The sequence below is a fragment of the Bufo gargarizans genome, chromosome 9 (assembly GCF_014858855.1).
Source record: "Bufo gargarizans isolate SCDJY-AF-19 chromosome 9, ASM1485885v1, whole genome shotgun sequence".
Classification (NCBI taxonomy): Eukaryota; Metazoa; Chordata; class Amphibia; order Anura; family Bufonidae; genus Bufo; species Bufo gargarizans.
Window position 1 is genome coordinate 117,042,463 of NC_058088.1, and position 25,439 is coordinate 117,067,901.

The window sequence follows — 25,439 nt, forward strand, 5'->3', positions numbered from 1 at the left end:
ACACAGAACAATACCCTAGCTAACGCCTTCCCTATTAAATCAGCATCAGCAGCACTGTCCCTCCTCTCACTGAGAATGCAGCTTCCGAATGAATCTAAAATGGATGCTGTCCAGGAGGTGGGAGGGTCTGGGAGGGAGGGTCTGCTGCTGATTGGCTGGAATGTGTCTGCTGACTGTGAGGTACAGGGTCAAAGTTTACTCAATGAGGATGTATATGGGGCAGACCGAACATCGCATATGTTCGCCCGCCACGGCGAGCGCGGACAAGCTATGTTCGCCGGGAACTGTTCGCCGGCGAATAGTTCGGGTCATCACTACTCAGGACAAGAATGCTCATCCTAACAAGCCGGTGCTTAACACATTAGGACAAGCATTCTCATCCTGCAGTTAACTAGCGATTCCTTACATGCACTGTTGATCCCTGCTGTATCCGCTACCATTGGTGAAAACACTGATGCCAGCAGATTAACCCCCTATATGCTGCAATCAATGCTGACTGTGGCATATAGGAGGTTCACAGAGGGAGGGGCTTGCTCTCTCACCCCATCTCACCAATAATCATGCTATGTACAATACATTTTTTTTTTTTTTTTTTTTTAAACCAGACATATTAGGTATTGCTGCATCCGTAACGACTGGCTGTATAAAAACATAATGCTCTCTGTGAAGTGAACACCATAAAAAAATTTAAAACGGTGCCAAAATAGCCATGTTTTGGTAACACTGCCTTACAAAAAGTATAATAGCAAGCAATCAAAAAGTAGCTTTTATTGTGTAAGAATGCAAAAAAGAAAGAAAATAGAAATATTAGGTGTTGTCACATCTGTTGCAACTGACTGTATACAAATATCACATGAACACCGTGAGAAAAAAAAACTGTGTCAAAACAGTTAAAAGAGATAGAGGTGGTGTAGAAAGGAAAAAAAGGGGGGAGAACCCTTCACACCCGTTAAAAAGAAAACACGTAATAGGCGCCAAATTCCCTCAGTCACTAAACGTAATGATAATTCAAATCTGTTGTTAGTTATATATATATATAACAAGCTGGGTTTGAATAAAAGGTCCTTCACCTAGGTCTGATAAAAGAGCCAAAAGTTTAAGACTATCAACACATCCTTGTGATGGTGATGTCGACAGATGATAATTATAAAATAAGAATAATAAAATCAAATCCACTCACTTCACGGGGGGGCAGTGACCCGGATCAATTCAGAGACCCCTGGGACTACTTTTCCCCCCGGCCAGGATCACATGCAGAAATGTAAATAATTGAACAACGCCTACACAAGTGGCTTCTGGTCAATCATTTTATTGGTACGTGGCTCAATGCGTTTCGAGGGTCTAAAGCCCTCTTCTTCAGGAGAAAATAAGATGAAGGAATTTAATTTAAAAAAAAAAAAATGTAATGAATATAAAAGATTTATATAAAACACAAACATTTATCTATATAGACACATACACACACATACACCCATATGTGCATGAGCATGTATATACACAGACATACAGACATCCATATGTCTATATCAATGTGAGAAATTGCTTTCTCTTCCCCCCCCCCATTTTCATTCGGCGTACATAGTGCATCGTAGAGATAAATATACAGAACAAAATGTACAATACATCGGGCTTCATGATACTGACTATGCAAGAGTGAATGAAAAAAATCCAATGGACCATTAATAGAAAATGGATATGCATATATACAGAGATAAAAACATATATTGTTCAACAAAAAACTTTTTTAGCCTAAATACATATAAAGGAAAAAATCATATACATATATATATATATATATATATATATATATATATACATACGTACATATATATATATATATATATATATACACACATATAAAAAGAAAGGAATTCTAAGTAAGTATTGGATTTGAATATTTCAAAGTGATTGAATTAATCCATACCTTCAGGACTGCTTGAAACAAGTTTCTAAGACCAGTCTGGAATATTTGGAGTGGATTGTTTTCATGGGGTATTTGTAGGTAGCCTGCTAGTTTGCACGTGTGTCTTGGTGTGTGTCTAGGGCTCCTCCCACTTCCTGTTTGTATACTTAGAAATAGTTAAAAAGCAGTGAGCAGTCAAAAAGTACTATGTACCCCAAAATGGTACCAATGAAATTCTTCATCACCCCCAAAAAATAAGCCCCCTCACAAGACAGTCGGCAGAAAAAAAAATGTCTAAAAAAAGCGACACAAAAACAAGTTTTTTTTCAAAAATACTTTGTGTAAAAGTGGCAAAACGTAAAAAAAAACTATATGAAATTAGTATTGCTGTAATCATACTGACCAGCAGAATAAAAATAAAATTTCATTTTTTCCTGCATGGTGTTCGCTGCAATAACAAAACCTAAAATACAATGGCAGAGTTGTCGCCTTTTATTTATACTGATTTCCAAAAAGCTGTGGGGTCAAAGTGGTCAGTACAAACCTCAATAAATTCCTTAAGGCCTCATGCACACGACCATTGTGTGCATCCGTGGCCGTTGTGCCGTTTTCAGTTTTTTTTTTTGCGGACCCATTGACTTTCAATGGGTCCATGGAAAAATCGGAAAATGCACCGTTTTGCAGCCGAGACCGTGATCCGTGTATCCTGCCCGTCAAAAAAATATGACCTGTCCTATTTTTTTGATGGACAACGGTTCACTGACCCATTCAAGTCAATGGGTCCGTGAAAGAACACGGATGCACACAAGATTGGCATCCGTGTCCGTGATCCGTGGCCGTAGGTTACTTTCATACAGACGGATCCGAAGATCCGTCTGCATAAAAACTTTTTCAGAGCTGACAGTATATTCTAACACAGAGGCGTTCCCATGGTGATGGGGACGCTTCTAGTTAGAATATACAATGAACTGTGTACATGACTGCCCCCTGCTGCCTGGCAGCACCTGATCTCCTACAGGGGGCTGTGATCCATACAATTAACCCCTCTGGTGCTGCACCTGAAGGGGTTAATTGTGCGTATCATAGCCCCCTGTAAGAGATCCGGGGCTGCCAGGCAGCAGGGGGCAAGACCCCCCCTCCCTCCCCAGTTTGAATATCATTGGTGGCCAGTGCGGCCCCCCCCCCTCCCTCTATTGTATTAATAACATTGTTGGCACAGTGTGCCCCCCTCGGCGCCCCCCCCCTGCCTCCCTCTATTGTAATAAGAACATTGGTGGCCAGTGTGCGGCCTCCCCTCCCTCCCTCTATAGTAATAAGAACAATGGTGGCCAGTGTGCGGCCTCCCCCGGCCCCCCCTCCCTCCCTCTATAGTAATAAAAACAATGGTGGCCAGTGTGCGGCCTCCCCTCTCTCCCCCCCCCCCCATCATTGGTGGCAGCGGAGTTCCGATCGGAGTCCCAGTTTAATCGCTGGGGCTCCGATCGGTAACCATGGCAACCAGGACACTACTGCAGTACTGGTTGCCATGGTTACTTAGCAATAGAAGCATCATACTTAACTGCTGGCTGATGTCCGGCCGGGAGCTCCTCCTACTGGTAAGTGACAGTTCATTTAGCAATGCGCCGCACAGACCTGTCACTTACCAGTAGGAGGAGCTCCCGGCCGGACACAGACATCGCAGCAGCCAGCAGGTAAGTATGATGCTTCTACTATTGCTAAGTAATCATGGCAACCAGGACTGAAGTAGCGTCCTGGTTGCCATGGTTACCGACCGGGGCCCCAGCGATTAAACTGGGACTCCGATCGGAACTCTGCTGCCACCAATGATCGGGGGGGGGGGGGGAGAGAGAGGGGACTTTACATTGAAAGTCAATGGGGACGGATCCATTTGCAATTGCACCATATTGTGTCAATGTCAAATGGATCCGTCCCCATTGACTTGCATTGTAATTCAGGACGGATCCGTTTGGCTCCGCACGGCCAGGCGGACACCAAAATGACTTTTTTTTCATGTCTGTGGATCCTCCAAAAATCAAGGAAGACCCACGGACGAAAAAACGGTCACGGATCACGGACCAACGGAACCCCGTTTTGCAGACCGCAAAATAAAAAACGTCCGTGTGCATGAGGCCTAAGGGGTATAGTTTCCAAAATGGGGTCACTTTTTGAAGGTTTCTACCTTAGGGGTACTTTAGGTTCTCTTCAATTGCGACATGGCACCCTGAAACCATTCCAGCAAAATCTGCCTCCAAAAAGCATATGGTGCTCTTTCTCTTCTGAGCCGTGCGGTGTGCACATACAGCAGTTTATGACCACATATGTGGTGTTTCTGTTAAATGCAGAATTAGGGTAACACATGTTGAGGTTTGTTTTGCTGTTAAAAATTGATTAAAATGTAAAATCTGTAAAAAAAGGGAAATATTGAAATTTCACCCCATTTTCCTTTAATTCTTGTGAGAAAGAAATAAAAATTTTGAAAAAAGTGCAACATTTTCTGTAATTTTTGCATTGTTTTTATAAATAAAGGTGAAGCATATCAACTCACATTTACCACTAACATGAAGTTTGATGTGTCACGAAAAAAACTATCTCAAAATGGCTTGGATAAGGAAGGTGAAAATGGCTGGGTCCTTAAGGGGTTAAAAAAGATTGTTTAAATGTTAATATTTTCTGCACACTTTGTTAAAAAATAATAATGCTTGAAATGATTTGTGTTTTAATCCACAGTCCAAAAACTATTCTGAGGCATTGCAATGGTACAACTATTCTCTAAGTTTTTATGCTGCAAATCATAATGATCCCAATCTTGCTAAACTTCAGAGGAATCGGGCCTCCTGTTTTCTATACCTTAACGAGCCATTAAAGGTTAGCTTCATGTTGTCATGCTTTTATCCATAAATGTATTTTGTCTGTTGTAATCTAGATTTTAAGAGAAACATTATAAAAGGTATTATTCTTTGTTATACTCAACTGAACAGTTAAAGGGGGATTCCGGTTTTGCAGTTCTGAGCAACCATTGACAGGAAACAACACATACTAATAGTGACTGTTTATCTGTAATGCCCAATTTTCCTGTACTTGTCATATTCCACCATGTTGGACCCCTCTCCCCTTGAGATCACGTCTACATTTGAGGAGTGTCAAAGAATGTAAGGCTCTGCCCTGTAGACACAACATCATCAATAACCTGGCATCTGAAGGGGTATTCTGCTCATTCTCCTGGACCCTGCCCTTTAGATGTTATGTCAGCAATGATGCCATGTCGCAGGGCTTCAAGCAGGCTTGTGGAGAAGGGGAACAAGAGGCAGAGGTCTGACGCTACATACACTCCCCGTGAGTCTTGCATGGGACTTAAACACAGGGTGCAGTGATAGATTGCAGTTAGGCCTCATGCACACGACCGTTGTGTGCATCCGTGGCCGTTGTGCCGTTTTCCGTTTTTTTTCACGGACCCATTGACTTTCAATGGGTCCGTGGAAAAATCGGAAAATGCACCGTTTGGCAGCCGCATCCGTGAGCCGTGTTTCCTGGCCGTGAAAAAAATATGACCTGTCCTATTTTTTTCACGGCCAACGGTTCACGGGCCCATTCAAGTCAATGGGTCCGTGAAAGAACACGGATGCACACAAGATTGGCATCCGTGTCCGTGATCCGTGGCCGTAGGTTTTAGTTTCATACAGACTGATCCGAAGATCCGTCTGCATAAAAGCTTTTTCAGAGCTGAGTTTTCACTTCGTGAAAACTCAGATCCGACAGTATATTCTAACACAGAGGCGTTCCCATGGTGATGGGACGCTTCTAGTTAGAATACACTACAAACTGTGTACAAGACTGCCCCCTGCTGCCTGGCAGCACCCGATCTCTTACAGGGGGATATGATAGTACAATTAACCCCATCAGGTGCGGCACCTGAAGGGGTTAATTGTACTATCATATCCCCCTGTAAGAGATCAGGGCTGCCAGGCAGCAGGGGGCAGACCCCCCCCCCTCCCCAGTTTGAATATCATTGTGCGGCCCCCCCCCTCCCCTGTTGTTAACTCGTTGGTGGCCAGTGTGCGCACCCCCCTCCCTCCCTCCCTCTATTGTTTTAATACATTGGGGCCAGTGTGCGCACCCCCCCAACCCCCCCCCCTCCCTCTATTGTAATAATAGCATTGGGGCCAGTGTGCGCACACCCCCCCCCCCCCCGATCATCGGTGGCAGCGGAGTAGAAGATTTTCATACTTACCTGGCTGCTGGCTGCTGCGATGTCTGCGTCCGGCCGGGAGCTCCTCCTACTGGTAAGTGACAGCAATGCGCCGCACAGACCTGTCACTTACCAGTAGGAGGAGCTCCCGGCCGGACACAGAGATCGCAGCAGCCAGCAGCCAGGTAAGTATGAATCTTCTACTCCGCTGCCACCGATGATCGGGGGGGGGGCACACTGGCCCCAATGCTATTATTACAATAGAGGGAGGGAGGGGTTGGGGGGGCGCGCACACTGGCCCCAATGCTATTATTACAATAGAGGGAGGGAGGGGGGGGGGTTGGGGGGGCGCGCACACTGGCCCCAATGCTATTATTACAATAGAGGGAGGGAGGGAGGGGGGTGCGCACACTGGCCACCAACGAGTTAACAACAGGGGAGGGGGGGCCCACTGGCCACCAATGAGTTAAAAACAGGGGGGGGGGTCTGCCCCCTGCTGCCTGGCAGCACCTGCCAGGCAGCAGGGGACAGTCATGTACACAGTTTTTTTGTATATTCTAACCTGAAGCGTCTCCATCACCATGGGAACGCCTCTGTGTTAGAATATACTGTCGGAAATGAGTTTCACGATGTAGCTCATATCCGACAGTATATTCTAACATAGAGGCGTTCCCATGGTGATGGGGACGCTACAAGTTAAAATATACCATCGGATTGGAGAAAACTCCAATTCGATGGTATAACAGAACTCCAGACTTTACATTGAAAGTCAATGGGGACGGATCCTTTGAAATGGCACCATATTGTGTCAACATCAAACGGATCCGTCCCCATTGACTTGCATTGTAATTCAGGACGGATCCGTTTGGCTCCGCACGGCCAGGCGGACACCAAAATGACTTTTTTTTCATGTCCGTGGATCCTCCAAAAATCAAGGAAGACCCACGGACGGAAAAACGGTCACGGATCACGGACCCACGGACCCCGTTTTTGCGGGCCGTGAAAAAAAACTGTCGTGTGCATGAGGCCTTATGCTGCAGGACTCAAAATGCACTTCATCATCTGACTTACATAATGCAGTAAAGTTGAATGCTGTTATTTATTTATTTATTGTGTAACCAGAAAACTCTAATGTGTTTCAGACAATATTTAAATTATCCTAATATAGTATTAGTATTATTATAATAGAATTGATAAACATAATCATCTAATATATAAAGCTGAGTGTATGTATGTGGGTATGCCCACTAAAGGTATCCACACCGTCGCATTTACAATCACGTAATTTGGCACACAGGTACATCAGGTGTCTGGAAAGGTTTTTGACCAGGTCTCAGCTCTCTAGCACGTACCGTTCCTGAGATATTCCCAAAAACTTAATTAGCCAATATGACCCTTAGGCCTCTTTCACACGGGCGTCATGTTTTTTGCCCGGATAAGAGGCGGGTGCGTTGCGGGAAAATGCACGATTTTTCCGCGCGAGTGCAAAACATTGTCATGCGTTTTGCACTCGCGTGAGAAAAGTCGCGCATGTTTGGTACCCAGACCCGAACTTCTTCACAGAAGTTCGGGCTTGGGATTGATGTTCTGTAGATTGTATTATTTTCCCTTATAACATGGTTGGTTATAAGGGAAAATAATAGCATTCTGACTACAGAATGCATAGTATAATAGTGCTGGAAGGGTTAAAAATAATAAAAAAGTTAACTCACCTTCTCCTCTTGTTAGCGTAGATCCCGGTCTGTTCTTTAGCTGTGGACTGAATGACCTGAGGTGACGTCAGATCACATGCTCCAATCACATGGTCCATCACCGTGGTGATGGAGCATGTGATCTGACGTCATCAAAGGTCCTTTAGCCCACAGCTAAAGAACAGACCGGGATCTACGCTAACAAGAGGAGAAGGTGAGTTAACTTTTTTTATTATTTTTAACCCTTCCAGCACTATTATACTATGCATTCTGTAGTCAGAATGCTATTATTTTCCCTTATAACCATGTTATAAGGGAAAATAATACAGTGAATAGACTGTCACCTAGAACCCATGCGTGAAAATCGCACCGCATCCGCACTTGCTTGCGGATGCATGCGATTTTCACGCAACCCCATTCATTTCTATAGGGCCTGCGTTACGTGAAAAACGCACAAAGAGGAGCATGCTGCGATTTTCACGCAACGCACAAGTGATGCGTGAAAATCACCGCTCGTGTGCACAGCCCCATAGAAATGAATGGGTCAGGATTCAGTGCGGGTGCAATGCGTTCACCGCACGCATCGCAACCGCACGGAAAACTCGCCCGTGTGAAAGGGGCCTTATAAGCCAATAGAAGCTCGGAATCCATTAGTCTCCACATACACACAGTTTTGCACCAGCCATTTTTCTTCATTGCTGTAGGTCAGCTTTAAAGGGGCAGGGCACTGTGGATGACACTGTTAAGGGTGTGGACTGCTGTGGAAATCACAGTTAAGGGGGCAGGTAGGGTGGCAATTCAGGCCACTGTCAAAAGACAGACTTAAAAACTTCACCCCCAGGCCCAGCTAAGCCATGCCAAACTTGGATAGGCCATGCCCCCATCCCACTCCGCAACTGACGGGGATTCAAAAAATGAAGGTAAAAATCAACTGTCAGCTGCAGGGGTGGGAGGGAGGGTGACTCATTGAAATGAATGGGTCAGGATTCAGTGTGGGTGCTATGCGTTCACGTCACGCATTGCACCCACTCGGAAAACTCGTTCGTGTTAAAAGGGGCCTTAAGGAGATGGTCCACTATGGAGCTCAGTGTTAAGGGGCGGGGTGCTGTAGAGGTCACTGTTAAGGGGGCAGGTTATTGTGGAAATAACTGTTAACGAGACGGGGTACTGTGGAGGTCACTGATAAAGGGGCGGCTGCTGTAGAGGTCACTGTTAAAAGGGAGGGCACTGTGGATGTTACTGTAAGGGGGCGGAGTACTGTAGATGTCACTGTTATAGTGGATACTGTTGATATCTTTGAACAACACACACAAACATTAAATGAAATAGATGAAATATACACGTGCAAATCTGGCTTCTTCTGCTAGTAAAAATAATAATTATGATAAATGATCATACAGTATTTCGGTGGATTAACCACTTAACGGAGTTATGCCACCATTAAAAGTTATTTTAATTCCTTATGTTTTTATTTTTTACTCCCTTCCTTGCCGTAGCCATAAGACAAGTTGCATTTTCTAATAGTACCATTTAATATGGCAAACAATGTAGAGGGAAATCCAAATGGGGTGAAATTGGAAAAAAAAAAAAAAAACACTTAAAAAAGTCAGCATGAACAAATAGTCACTTTTATGTTACAAAAAATGTTCCAGTTGTGAGATATTCTTTTTACTTCATTATAATTGGACTCCCTGGTGTTTAATCTGTATAGTGATGTGCATGTCCACTTACTGAAGTAGAAAAACAAGAAGGGCGACCTAAAGTGTCCCAGGGAAGAGTGGGAGAGAATGCCCACCCAATATAGTCACAAAGGACACTTTAAAAGGGTAACTCGGTACAAGTTCCTGAGTACAACAGAAACACAAGAAGAAGGAGCTCATAGTACCATGATATGAAAATATATATTTTATTGAAGCATGATAAAAAATCACATAAATAGAAGCAGTAAATATGATGCCATGAACAAGATAAAATAAGAGCGGAGGACAGAAAAGAAAGAGCGCCACCCTGGGGAAGCACACAGGTCAAAATACAATGTATCTATGAATCATAGGATAATGCTGCGAACAGTGCCCCGCCCACGAAAACGAGCAGTGAAACATATATATAGAGGTGAGACAGTAGTCAACAAAAGCACCCCCACATGGCGATAAGTGGGTATGTTAATCAGTAAAAAATAAAAGTAAATAACAGACCAAACATAAGGACCAGGTGTAGTAGGCACCAAGGTCACATAAGCCAAAGAGGGAGTAACAAAAGGACCAGAGCTCACCTAGAAGAGACCGTGTGCTGGATTACCCAGGATGGCGCTACCCCCAATTGCACTCCCTGGTGTTTAATCTGCATAGTGATGTGCATGTCCACTTACTGAGGTAGTTGCATATGCTAAGTTCCATTATCAACTCCCTCCAGCCCTATGTACTCTTAGGCCCCTTTCACATGGGCAAGAATTTTGCGCAGGTGCAATGTGTGAGCTGAACGCATTGCACCCGCACTGAATCCGTACCTATTCACTTCAATGGGACTGTTTAGATCAGCGGTGATTTTCACATATCACTTCTCTGTTTTTCCCGTAACGCAGGCCCTATAGAAATGAATGAGGATGCGTGAAAATCGCAAGCATCCGCAAGCAAGTGCGGATGCAATGCGATTTTCACGCATGGTTGCTAAGAAGATGAGGGATGAGTTACCCGGGACCCCATTTACTTTATTATTTTCCATTATAACTTGGTTATAATGGAAAATAATAGCATTCTTTAATTCAGAATGCTAAGTAAAAGGTCCATTGTGGGGTTAAAAATAAAAATAAAATTAACTCACCTCATCCACTTGATCGTGCAGCTGGGCTCATCTTCTTTTTCTTGCAGGACCTGGCTGGAAAAGGACCTTCGGTGATGTCTTCGCGCTCACCACATGGTGAGCACAGTGACGTCAACGCAGGTCCTACTGAATGAAGAAAGTAGAACCTTCTATCTTTATTCAGCAGGAACTGTTCTGACGTCACCGCGCTCACCACGTGGTGAGCGCGATGACGTCACTGAAGGTCCTTTTCCAGCCAGGTCCTGCAAGAAGAAGAAGAAAGAAGACGAGCCAGGCTGCGTGATCAAGTGGATGAGGTGAGTACATTTTTTTTTCCTAAACCCAAACTTCAGTGAAGATGTCCGGGTCTGGGTACCACAGTCAGTTTTTTATCACGCGCATGCAAAACGCATTGCACCCGCATGATAAAAACTGAACATCGAAACTCTATCGCAGTCAAAACTGACTGCAATTGCGTACCTACTCGCGTGATTTTCCCTGATCGCAGACGCAATGCATCCGGACCTAATCTGGACACGCTCGTCTGCAAGGGGCCTTAGAGGCTGTGACAGTTACAGGGAGAGATCTGCAGCAGAAAGGACACACCCATTTAGCTGTCAGGGTGAAGAGCATCAAATAGAACAGGAAAGCCCAGCCTGCAGCCCTCCATGCTGGGAGCTGTCGTTTTGCAACAGCTGGAAGGCTGTAGGTTGAGGATCCCTGAATTAGAACAATTGGAACAATAACTGGAGGAGCTCTGGATTCATGTGCGTTACAGGGCTGGTTCTAGCTTTTATAGAAAGTGATTGCCACTATATTATTTCTAATTCTTTACATAAATCATGACAGAATCCCCTTAAAGAGGACTTGTCACTGCTCCTGACATGTCTCTTTTAGCAACTACTTGCAATCCCAATGTAATTCTACAGCCTCTATTCTTAGGACTTTATGTTGTGCCATTCTTTTCTTATTCCTTCTAGAAGATACAAATGAATTGCTAGCAGCTTGCAATAAAGATCCCTGCAAAGTCTGTGACTGGTAACAATGATTGGATAATTATGGGGGATTCAGCCCGCACAACCCCTAGCAGGTGCAGATTGCTATGGCGAAATACAGATACAAACGCAAAAACACAAAATGCAATCGCACACTGCAACCAGCACTCTGCCCTGCCTTTATGCTGGTTGTTATTATTCAACATCCAGCATAAAGGCAGGGCAGAGTGCTGGTTGCAGTGTGCGATTGCATTTTGTGTTTTAATGATTGGATAATACCTGACTCTCTTTTTTAAAGAGGTTGTCTCATCTGAGAAATGGATGGCATATCACTAGGATATGCCACTAAAGTCGGATCCACCTCTGGGACCCGCACCTATTTCCAGAACGGAATCTCCGTAGTGAACAGAGAGCAGCCATGCATGTGCAGCCACGCATGTGCAGCCACCATCCATTCATTGCTATGGGAGTTCTGAAAAAAGAAGTGAAAGGATCTGTGGCCATGCTTTTGTGGTGCACTCTCCTTTCACTTCTATGGGACTTCCAAAAATAGCTAAGTGTGCTTGGCATTTTTTGGAACTCCCATTTAACTCCCAAATTAATGGAGAGCATGCTGCACATGCGCGGTGCACTCTAATTCACTTTGGGGGGCCCATTTTAGATATAGATGTGCGACTCATAGCATTATGCCATCAATGTCCCAGATGACACAACCCCTTTAAGGACCAAGAAAAAATATTTAGTTTTTCCCTCCTCACCGTCAAAAAGCCATAACTTTTATTTCATTTTGACATAGACATATTATTTTTCTTTGCGGGACAAGTTGTACTTTTCAATGGAACCATTTAATGGTAAAGGAAATTTATTGGGAAACTGTAAAACATGATTTGCGGGGTAGAAATAAAAATGTCTACTACTACTACTACAATTGTTTTATGGGCTTTGTTTTTCATGGGTACATGATGCAACAAAAAATGAATTGATACTATTGTTCAGCAGGTACGTACATATATGGCAATATCAAATTTACATAGTTTTTGTTATGTGTTACTACCTGTACTAAAAAAGTATTTTTGTTAAAAGAATTGATTCTGTGTTGCCATTTTCTGACAACCGTAACTTTTGTATTTTTCTACCATTGAAGCTATGTGATGGCTCATTGTTTTTGCATGGCAAGCTGTAGTATTTTTGTACATGTGACTTTTTGATTTTATTCAAATTTTTGGGGGTAAGGCAGGGTCACAAAGAAAAACTGAATCTGATTTATTTTACTTGACATTTGTATTGTGAATATCGACACTCTATTATACCCTGCATCTGGCATAGAAGTCATAAAATGTCAGGCCTGTTGGACTTCAGAAACAACTGACTGACACCTAATGATTACAGTCGGATGTGCTGAGTGGAGGACAAGGAAAGCACGCTCAGATACCGCTGTCAAAATTGACCGTAGCACCTGAGAGGTTAAATGGACTGAATAAGAGCTATTTCTTATCCTGTACAGTGGACCCAGATGATGAACCCTCTCCATACCTTAATTTCAGACTAATGAGGTACATGTGCATTCATTGGTTGCTAAAAGGTTAACAGAAAAACAATAGTAAGCATTTTTCAAAATTCTAAGCAGTGCTCTGCAACACCACTCTTTGGTTCTATTTTTTGCAGGCAAAGGAAGCTGTAATTGCAGCTGAGAAGTGTGAAAAAGGCAGCATCTTCACTCAATTCATCTCATATAAAATTGCAATTAAAGAGAATGATGTCTTAGAAGGTAAGTAGTTGTTGAGTACACTGCAAACCTAAAAGGGCAGCATTTCCAGTAAAGAAAAATATAATCTATGCCTACATCAAGTGCATAATTATAATTGACGATGATGTGATGCAGTGGCAGATCCATGGAGGGGGGGGGCCCAATGGGGCAATTGCCCCCCCCCCCCACCTTGAGGAGTTTCCCGCTGATTTTCATTTCCCCTTTAAGCTGCCACTGCACCGCAGACTGTGGCTAAGTTCACATGGGGGGGAGCAGAAGAGTCGTGCGCGCAGGCACATGCATCCAGGAGAGCGAGTGGTCCCCTCTGGGCGACCGGCGGCAAAGTTGGAAGGAAGAGCCTGAGCTGCTTGCCCGGCCCGCGCGCCTAGTGCTAGTGAGGTGTGGGCGGCGGCGGCGTGATAGTGTTCGTGTCCAGCTGCTGCTGCTCCCTTACAGGATACAAGAAGAACACTGCTGCCCTGGCTGAGACCCGTGAGTCCATGACCGTACCCTACCTCTGTATAATTGTTATATATATGTATACTGTATATATATACAGCAACAGTATATAACACATATGTAGCCTACCCTGCTAACCCTCCTCAGTTTTAATATAACTAAGGTTAATATAACTAAGGGGTATCAGGTTACATTATACAGTGGTAATATAACTGAGGAGGGCTATCAGGGTACATTTTACAGGGGTAATATAACTGAGGAGGGCTATCAGGGCAGTGGCGGATCCAGAGCCTGGTCTCGGGAGGGCACTTCCAGATTGTTGGTTCTATTTTTTGCAGGCAAAGGAAGCTGTAATTGCAGCTGAGAAGTGTGAAAAAGGCAGCATCTTCACTCAATTAATCTCATAAAAAATTGTAATTAAAGAGAATGATGTCTTAGAAGATAAGTAGTTGTTGAGTACACAGCAAGCCTAAAAGGGCAGCATTTCCAGTAAAGAAAAATATTAATCTATGCCTACATCAAGTGCATAATTATAATTGACGATGAAGTGATGCAGTGGCAGACCCACCCCGAGGAGCTTCCTGCTGATTTTCATTTCCCCTTTAAGCTGCCGCTGTAATTACAATACCTGTCCTACAGTCCTGCGGGCTGTGGCTAAGTTCACATGGGGGGAGGAAGCAGAAGAGCAGCACAGGGCAACAGTGTTCTTCTTGTATCCTGTAAGGGGACAGCAGCAGTTGGGCACGAACACTATCACGCCGCGTCCGCCCTCACCTCATTAGTACTAGGCCGGGCAAGCAGCTCAGGCTCTTCCTTCAAATTTTGCAGTCGGCCGCCCAGACGGGACCACTCCCTCTCCTGGCTGCTTACGCCTGCACGCACGACTCTTCTGCTCCCCCCCATGTGAACTTAGCCGCAGCCCGCAGGACTGTAGGACAGGTATTGTAATTACAGTGCGGCACTGCAGTGCAGCGGCAGCTTAAAGGGGAAATGAAAATCAGCGTGAAACTCCTCAGGGTGGGGTGGGGGGGGGGGGGGCAATTGACCCGTTGCCCCCCTGGATCCGCTACTGCATCAGGGTACATTATACAGGGGTAATATAACTGCTGAGGAGGGCTATCAGGGAACATTATACAGGGGTAATATAACTTAGGGGGGTATCAGGGTATATAAGTTATATTAGCCCTGTATAAAGTCCCCTGATAGCCCTCCTCAGCAGTTATATTACCCCTGTATAATGTCCCCTGATGGCCCTCCTCAGCAGTTATATTACCCCTGTATAATGTCCCCTGATAGCCCTCCAGTTATATTACCCCTGTATAATGTCCCCTGATAGCTCTCCTCAGTTATATTGCCACTGTATAATTTACCCTGATACCCCTCTTCAGTTATATTACCCCTGTATAATGTCCCCTGATAGCCCTCCTAAGCAGTTATATTGCCCCTGTATAATGTATCCGGATACCCCTCCTCAGTTATATTACCCCTATATAATGTACCCTGATACCCCTCCTCAGTTATATTACCCTTGTATAAGGTACCCTGATACCCCTCCTCAGCAGTTATATTACCCCTGTATAATGTACCCTTACTCCCCTCCTCAGTTATATTACCCTTGTACAATGCACTCTGATACTCCTTAGTTATAGACAAAGCATTTCTTCTGCTCACACTGTCACTGACAGCCTAACGGGGACATCGCTGCCTGTCTCTCTTTTTGTGCCTCGGGAGCCTGCGTGTGTGTGAGCGCCTGCAGCAGGGTGTTGTGTGCGTGAGTCTGCAGTAAGGTGTGGGGGGTCCTGTGTTGTCTCTGCGGTGCGGGGGGAGTTCTGCGATCTGTCTCCTCAGTGCAGAGTGTGATCAGACTGGTCCTGAGCCGCCCGACCCCCAGGAAGACCTGCAGAAGACCAGTGTGTGTAACTGATCAGATCTGAGGGCCCCAATGAAAACAAATAATTTACTGCCCCGTGTGGACAAAGACTATTACCAGGGACTCTGTATCCACAAGGGCGCACTGCCATCTTTATAGAAGACTGTACCAGTACTTCAGACAGTCTATTAGATTATATGTAATGTGATTAACTAGCCATGGGAACTGGGACATTTCAGTTCGTCCCTCAGTTTGTCAGGACAGGCATCTGGCATCTGTCCGCCGCCTCAAAACAATCTGGAAGTGCCCCTCCCAAGACCAGGCTCTGGATTTGCCACTGAAGTGATGATAGCCTGAATACTAAAGTCTCTTATTAATACTAAATTTTAGGCTCTAGGGTGTGTGATGTGACGTGTAAATATAAAATTACGGTAGTTCATAAATAATTTTGCAATATAAAAACTTAAGCAAGTTGTTTTCATACCTTGAAACTGTTGACTGTTGAAACTGATCTATGCCAAGATGGTAAAAAGCCATTGAAGAGTTTTTGTAAGGGCTCATGCACATGGCCGTTGCCCCACCGTGGCCATATTGTGGACCACATACGGTGGGTCTGCAATACACGGGGCACTGGTCGTGTGCACCCCACATCAAGGATACAGACCCATTTACTTGATATGTGGAGTGGAAGCACTATCGGAACCCAACGGACGCTCTACGGAGTGCTTCCATGGTATTTCTGGCCGTGCCTCCGCACCGCAAAAAAGTAGTGCATGCACTATTTTTTACATTTCGGACCGTAGGATGTGGATCGCGGACCCTATGAATGGGTGCTCGTGCATTAAGCGATCATGTGCATGAGTACTAACCAAAATATCTGCACATGTTAAGGGTGCTGGCACACAGCGCTGTTTTGACATGCATTCAGGATGCTATTTCTTTATTGCAGATAGCTGAAATAAATTAAATCATTCTCACTAGCAGAACATCAGGCTAATAAAGATGGCCTTGCGGTTCGCCAAGTGGTCGTTTCGAGGCGAACTTTGCTCGTTCGCAGTTCGCCGAACGGGCGAACATATGGCGATATCTGCCAGCGCCATATTCTTTTACATTGTGAAGAACTTTGAACCATAAAACATTCATCTGGTGGTACAGGGCAGCCAATTGAGATGTTTCAGCACATGGACATAACCCCTACATTAAAAATAAATAAGATCTGGCCACCATTTTACAATCAGTCTTTTGCCATTGTAGGGAGAGGTTGCTGTGTGGCGCAGGGACAGACTGTTAAGAACACCAAACGCTAGGTAATAGGGCCACAAAAGTCCTTTTAAGGACTGGTATACCGTAGGTGTGCTATCGATAGGCGTGGCTTACTGAGGGGTGTAATATACTTATAATATATTTTCTAACATAGAAAGTATATTATAGTGCATTTGCATTGTGCAGCAGTTTTTTTGCGGTTCTGCTGCATTACTGCAGCTACACAGAGTGAAAAACGCTATTGGAACAAGTAATTTCAACTGGTGTGATATACCAGATGCCCCCCCAAAAACTGATTGAAGCACGGGTGTTATATACCAAACAAATACTTTCTAGATAGTGCATCTGTGTAGTTGTGTAGTGCAGCATTTGTTTGCTGTTTTGCTGCGTTACCTCAGCTACACAGAGTGACAAACACCATTGAAACAAATAATTTCTACTGGTGTGATATACCAGTTGCCCCCCCAAAAAACTAATTGAAGAGGGGGTGTTATATACCAATAACATACTTTCTATATAGTGCATTTGAGTAGTGCAGCATTTGTTTTCGGTTTTGCTGCATTAAAGCAGCTACACAGAGTGACAAATGCTATTGGAACAAATAATTTCTACTGGTGTGATATACCAGTGCCCCCCCCCCCCCAAAAAAAAAAGTGATTGAAGCAGTGGTGTTATGTACAAATAATTTACTTTCTATATAGTGCATTTGAGTAGTGCAACATTAGTTTGCGGTTTTGCTGCATTGCCGCAGCTACACAGAGTGACAAATGCTATTCGAACAAATAATTTCTATTGTTGTGTGATATACCAGTTGACCCCCCAAAAAACTGATTGAAGCAGGGGTGTTATTCACCAATAATATACTTTCTATATAATGCATTTAGGTAGTGCAGCAATTGTTTGCGGTTTTTCTGCGTTACCGCAGCTACACAGAGTGAAAAACGCTATTTGAACAAATAATTTCAACTGGTGTGATATACCAGTTGACCCAAAAAAAAAATGATTGACGCAGGGGTGTTATATACCAATCCTATACTTTCTATATAGTGCATTTGGGTAGTGCAGCATTTGTTTGCGGTTTTGTTGTGTTACCGCAGCTCCACAGAGTGACAAACGCTATTGGAACAAATAATTTCAACTGGTGTGATATACCAGTTGACCCAAAAAAAAAATGATTGACGCAGGGGTGTTATATACCAATCCTATACTTTCTATATAGTGCATTTGGGTAGTGCAGCATTTGTTTGCAGTTTGTCTGCGTTACCGCAGCTACACAGAGTGAAAAACGCTATTGGAACAAATAATTTCTATTGGTGTGATATACCAGTTGCCCCCCCAAAAAACTGACTGAAGCAGGGGTGTTATATGCCAATAATAATCTTTCTATATAGTGCATTTGGGTAGTGCAGCATTTGTTTGCAGTATTTCTGCGTTACCGCAGCTACACAGAGTGACAAACGCTATTGGAACAAATAATTTCTATTGGTGTGATATACCAGTTACCCCCCCAAAAAACTGACTGAAGCAGGGGTGTTATATGGCAATAATAATCTTTCGATGAAGCATTTGCTTGCAGTTTTGCTGCGATACCGCAGCTACACAAAGTGACAAACGCTATTGGAACAAATAATTTCAACTAGTGTGATATACCAGTTGCCCCCCCCAAAAAAATTATTGAAGCAGGGGCGTTATATAACAATAATATACTTTCTATATAGTGCATTTGTGTAGTGCAGCATTTGTTTCCTGTTTTGCTGCGTTGCCTCAGCTACACATAGTGAAAAACGCTTTTGAAACTAATCATTTCTACTGGTGTGATATACCAGTTGCCCCCAATAAAAACTCATTGAAGAGGGGGTGTTATATATCCATAATATACTTTCTATATAGTGCATTTGAGTAGTGCAGCATTTGTTTGCGGGTCTTGCTGCATTACCGCAGCTACACAGAGTGACAAACGCTATTGGAACAAATAATTTCTACTGGTGTGATATACCAACTGCTCCCCCAAAAAACTGATTGAAGCAGGGGTGTTATATACCAATCAGTGGGTAAACTGTTTGAAGGTTTTCTGAGAGATGCTATGTTAGAGCATCTTAATGGAAATAAGCAAATAACGATAATAATACTTTTGGAGTCTGAAGTATTCTTTAGAACCTATTTTATCCAAGTTATTCAGTTTCTCTCTAAAGGCTCTTTGAACTAAGAAAGGATGACCATATCTTGCATTCAATTTTTCCCAAGCTTGCTTGTAGGCTTCTTTGTCTTTTCTATAGAAGTTACCTTCAAGAACTGCCTTGGCTTCTCTACCAGCATATCTCTGAAGGTAGAATAACTTGTCAACTAGACTGAAGTAATGAAGCTCAATGGTAATTTCAAATCTTGCCTTCCACTCTATTAACTTCATTATGTCTCCTGAAAATACAGTAGGTTCCAGAACGGGAAGTCTAGCGAGGACTGCTCTCTGTGTTCTTGCTGGAACAATGGTTGTAATATTCTCCTGACCGTTGCAGTGACATCTAGGAATAAAATCATCCAGTTCTATTTTCTCATTTAGTTCTGAATTAGGGGAGTCCTGTTCTTCATTTTTTTCTGTTAGAGATAGAAGGTAAGTTCACACACCTTTTTCCTAACACTGGACTTGGTCTCACTTTTTCTTTCTGAGCAGGGTTGGAAGGATAATGACTTATTTCCTCACTAAGTGCTGGAGATCTCCTTCCATTATCCTGGATGTATGGAGGAAAATAGGAGTCCGTTTCTTCACTTAGTACAGATTTGAACCTAGGACTACTCTGATTCATACCCTCTTTGTGTACTCTAAGTCTGGTTTCTATGATCTTAACTTCATTTTGCCTTTCCAGACTTTTCATCTGTTGGCTCTGTCTCGATTTCAGCTTCCTTTTCAGCCACCAGTTGGCTCTGCGCCTCGATGGCAGCTTCCGTCTCAATTTCTGCTCTCTTGACAGCTAGTTCTTTAGCGAATTCCTTTCTTTTGGCTGAAGTACTTGAGGACTCTGATACGGGGGTGGCACTTCTGCTAATAAAGGAAGTCCCACTTGTATTTGTGGTTCCACCTAAGGACCTAGCATAGTCTCTCATAAAGAGCTCGTTCATTCTCCTTCTTGCTTTAACTACATCATAGTTTTCTGCAGATGATAGTTTTCTCATAAGCTTTACTGAATCTTTAGTGACCGCAGTACATGTGTCCATGTTCCTTCCAATGTCTTGGAAAGGTGCCGTAAGCGACCGCAGGTTGACATATGCTGCCATAAGCTCTGATTCAGATTCTTCTACCGTCTCTATCATATCACTCAAGTTCCTTTTTATACTTTCTTGTTTTAACTGTCCACAAATGCCTCTAATGTATAATTTCCACTTCTTATGCATTCTGGCTAACTTTCTTCCTTTTAATGCTGCTTCTTGCTCCAAATTTTCCAGCATCTTTTGGGTACGTTTTTTGGCACGTGATGAACATCTTAGTTCATCTGTTTGGGCTATATTTGTTTGAGGTAAGACTAATGCTGCATCAGACTCTTCTAATGCAGACAGGTTCTCTGGCTCTTCCCCCTCTATTCTAGCTATGTTTTTATCCTCTAACAGTGGCATAGTAATATCAGGTTTAGACATTTTACTTTAAATGCTATAACAATGAATACGAATATTAAAGAACCTTACACTTTAAATGCAATACTGACAAATGCAGAAATAAATTACTTTAATTTTAAATGCAATAGCAATAGATGCAGGCAATAAATGACTTTCACTTTAAATACTTTAGAGTCTGTGTAATACAAACTGTCCTTTATTTTACTTTATTCCTAAACACGAAATTGTCTTTTTATGCCAAAGCCTATATGCAATGATAATTAATATAAGGAAGTCTCTGACCTTATTCTGAAGAGCAGGATCAAATGTCAGTCTTAAATGAGACGTGTCTTTTCTTGATGTGTTGCGATGCTTGCTTGCGATGCTCTGTGCTGACTTGTGATGCTCTGTTATGACTTGCGATGCTCTATGCAGACTTGCGATGCGTTGTCTTGCATACACTGCTGCAGGCTTTGGGCTTAATGGTGGAAAACTAGCTGGCTGCAGTACATGGTCTCTCCATGGATAGCAGTGCGGGCACTCTAGCTCTGGACTTTGGCCTTCCACCATGTGTCTCTTTCTCTCTCTTGCGATCGCAGGAGGGTTGGCACTCATTCTCTGACTATTTTCCCTTTGCCGTTCTGCCATTTTAATAGTCGGCTGCAGTTTGACTAATACTCACGTTCTATGGCCTCTATGGTAGCTCCGCTGAGGTGTCTTTGCTTGCTCACTCAGGGATCATTGGCTTCGCAGCGGTATATGCTGGCGCTCCAATGTGCTCTTTACTGTGCAAGTTGAGAAGCACTATCGCTTTGCCCTCTGAGGGTAATAGTTTCACTGCGGCAGGCGCAGCACTGTGAAGTGCCTTTTGGTATCTCTGACTTTTAGTCTAACCAGACTGTCTATTACTCTGTAATTCCTCTATCACCGTTCTATGGAAACAGTAGGTTTAAAGAGTACAACAAATGCTTGAAATTACTTCTTTATTAACTTCAACTTTTCTTCATATATAACACTGCCGCCTCCGCAGCAGATAGTCCATGTACATAACACGTGTTGAAAAGATATCACAAAATGGCAGTATGCATAAGATAGTGGTTCAATCTTGTTATTCAACATAAAATGGTCGATATATTTCTCTCCTAAGAATCTGTACTTTCGCTTTAAGTTATTTAAGCCCTTTATGATCTCTCTGAGAGGTATATCTTAGGTCTAACTAATAGTTCACTTGCTTAATTTGGTCGCAATTTGCAATATGCAGTTAGCAGTAATTATTTGTAGATTGGTTGAGTATGATCTGGTATGGTTGTATGCAATTTGGATTGCAATATGGAATTTGAATTTGGATTGTGAACTTTGTAGTTTTCAATTGGTTTGCAATTTTTGGAACTGTAAGTAAGCACACATATAACTGGTTCAGTATACAGTTCTAGTCACTATATTAACAGTAGGAACATTATATAACTGTTTTAAATACCTATTTTGGCCTCTCTGTTTCCATAAAACACAGCTCTTAGTGGAGTGAATGTCTTTTCAGCTTCTCTCTCTGGTGAATAATAATTTATAGCAGCTCCTGCTAGGGAATTTCCCACAGAGGCTGTGTGTGAGGCTGGCTGTGATTGGCCAAGACTCCTGCTGTGTGTGAGGCTGGCTGAGATTGGTCTAGACTAGAGTTGAGCGAACCCGAACTGTAAAATTCGGGTTCGTACCGAACTTTAGGTTTTTCGGCACCCGGAACCGAACCCGAACATTTACGTAAAAGTTCGGGTTTGGTGTTCGGTGCTTTCTTGGCACTTTTTGAAAGACTGCACAGCAGCCAATTAACAAGCGTCATACTACTTGCCCCAAAAAGCCATCACAGCCAGGCCTACTATTGGCCTGGCTGTGATTGGCCAACTGCAGCATGTGACCCAGCCTCTATTTAAGCTGGAGTCACGTAGCGCCGCCCTTCACTCTGCTCAGATTAGTGTAGGGAGAGGCTGCAGCTGCTGAGAGGAAGAGATCAGGGAGAAATCTTATCAAGAACTGCTTTTTTTACTCAGCCATCTACAGCAAATGTGTTTTGTGGGTGCAGTGCACAATTTTTTTAAGCATGCCCTGAGCCACTACTTTTTTTACTTCAGTTTGTCAATATCAATACATAATCAGCAGCCATTTTATGCAATGATAATGCACCAGCACAGGCTATCTGCATGTCTGCAAGTCCAGAAATGCAGCTTTTTGTTTACTGGGGTTAAAAAAAAACTTTTTTTCATGTAGTGCACATCTAGGATTAGACATGCATAAGTGAGTGTCACATTTAGGCCGGAAATACATATTTTTGCTTACTGGGGAAAAAAAACCCTCTAATATACTGCACATCTGGGATTAGACATGCATAAGTGACTGTCACATTTAGGCCAGAAATACATCTTTGTGTTTACTGGGGTGAAAAAACCCTCTAAGGGTACTTTCACACTTGCAGCAGGACGGATCCGACAGGCTGTTCACCCTGTCGGATCCGTCCTTCCGCTAATTCGCCGTGCCGTCGGACCGCCGCTCCGTCCCCATTGACTATAATGGGACGGGGCAGAGCTTCGGCGCAGTTCGCGGTGAGAGGCCGCCGGACTAAAAAGTCAGACATGCAGGACTTTTAGTCCGGCGGCCTTTCGCTGTGCACTGCCGTGCTTCGCCGGAGCTCCGCCCCGTCACCATTATAGTCAATAGGGACGGAGTGGCGGTCCGGCGGCACAGCGAAATAGCGGAAGGACAGATCCGACAGGGTGAACAGCTTGTCGGATCCATCCTGCCGCAAGTGTGAAAGTAGCCTAATATACTGCACATCTGGGATTAGACGTGCATAAGTGACTGTCACATTTAGGCCAGAAATACATCTTTGTGCTTACTGGGGTGAAAAAACCCTCTAATATACTGCACATCTGGGATTAGACGTGCATAAGCGAGTGTCACATTTAGGCCAGAAATACATCTTTTAGCTTATTGGGGTGAAAAAACCCTCTAATATACCGCACATCTGGGATTAGACATGCATAAGTGAGTGTCATATTTAGGCCAGAAATACATCTTTTTGCTTACTGGGGTGAAAAAACCCTCTAATAGACTGCACATCTGGGATAAGATATGCATAAGTGACTGTCACATTTAGGCCAGAAATACGGCTTTTTGGTTACTGGGGGGAAAATACCCTCTAAGGGTACTTTCACACTTGCGGCAGGATGGATCCGACAGGCTGTTCACCCTGTCGGATCTGTCCTTCCGCTAATTTGCCGTGCCGCCGGACCGCTGCTCCGTCCCCATTGACTATAATGGTGACGGGGCAGAGCTCCAGCGCAGTACGGCAGTTCGCGGTGAGAGGTCGCCGGACTAAAAAGTCGGACATGCGGGACTTTCAGTCTGGCGGCCTTTCGCTGTGCACTGCCGTGCTTCGCTGGAGCTCCGCCCTGTCACCATTATAGTCAATAGGGACGGAGTGGCGGTCCGGCGGCACAGCGAAATAGCGGAAGGACAGATCCGACAGGGTGAACAGCTTGTCGGATCCATCCTGCCGCAAGTGTGAAAGTAGCCTAATATACGGCACATCTGGGATTAGACGTGCATAAGCGACTGTCGCATTTAGGCCAGAAATACATCTTTGTGCTTACTGGGGTGAAAAAACCCTCTAATATACTGCACATCTGGGATTAGACGTGCATAAGTGAGTGTCACATTTAGGCCAGAAATACATCTTTTAGCTTATTGGGGTGAAAAAACCCTCTTATATACCGCACATCTGGGATTAGACATGCATAAGTGAGTGTCACATTTAGGCCAGAAATACATCTTTGTGCTTACAGGGGTGAAAAAACCCTCTAGTATACTGCACATCTGGGATTAGACATGCATAAGTGACTGTCACATTTAGGCCAGAAATACATCTTTGTGCTTACAGGGGTGAAAAAACACTCTAATATACTGCACATCTGGGATTAGACGTGCATGTGACTGTCACATTTAGGCCAGAAATACATCTTTGTGCTTACAGGGGTGAAAAAACACTCTAATATACTGCACATCTGGGATAAGACGTGCATGTGACTGTCACATTTAGGCCAGAAATACGGCTTTTTGGTTACTGGGGTGAAAATACCCTCTAAGGGTACTTTCACACTTGCGGCAGGATGGATCCGACAGGCTGTTCACCCTGTCGGATCTGTCCTTCCGCTAATTTGCCGTGCCGCCGGACCGCTGCTCCGTCCCCATTGACTATAACGGTGACGGGGCAGAGCTCCAGCGCAGTACGGCAGTTCGCGGTGAGAGGTCGCCGGACTAAAAAGTCGGACATGCAGGACTTTCAGTCTGGCGGCCTTTCGCTGTGCACTGCCGTGCTTCGCTGGAGCTCCGCCCTGTCCTCATTATAGTCAATGGGGACGGAGCGACAGTCCTGCGGCATGGCGAAATAGCCGAAGGACAGATCCGACAGGGTGAGCAGCCTGTCGGATCCATCCTGCCGCAAGTGTGAAAGTAGCCTAATATACTGCACATCTGGGATTAGACGTGCATAAGTGAGTGTCACATTTAGGCCAGAAATACATCTTTGTGCTTACTGGGGTGAAAAAACCCTCTAATATACTGCACATCTGGGATTAGACATGCATAAGTGACTGTCACATTTAGGCCAGAAATACATCTTTGTGCTTACTGGGGTGAAAAAACACTCTAATATACTGCACATCTGGGATTAGACATGCATAAATTACAGTGAAATTTAGGCCACAAATACCGCTGTCATATAGAGTTTGAAAAAAATCATTTGAGTGCAATACCCTTTATTAGGGTTTTTATTGGCGGTTAATTATTTTTAACAGACTTAACCACTTTTTACTTTGCTTTGTGAACGCTAACTATGAGGCAAACATCTAATAAGTGGCACAGTCGTGGTAGTGGTGTTGGTGGAGCCTCTGG

General features: G+C 43.9%; 1 protein-coding gene across 1 annotated transcript in view; it reads left to right on the forward strand.

Moving 5' to 3' along the window:
* Positions 1-25,439, forward strand: part of TEX11 (testis expressed 11) — a 1,226,647-nt gene that overhangs the window by 732,261 nt on the left and 468,947 nt on the right. The window contains exons 14-15 of the mRNA XM_044268992.1: positions 4,631-4,768; positions 13,240-13,342. Coding sequence (XP_044124927.1) covers positions 4,631-4,768; positions 13,240-13,342 — 241 coding nt within the window. The remainder of the gene's footprint in view (positions 1-4,630; positions 4,769-13,239; positions 13,343-25,439) is intronic.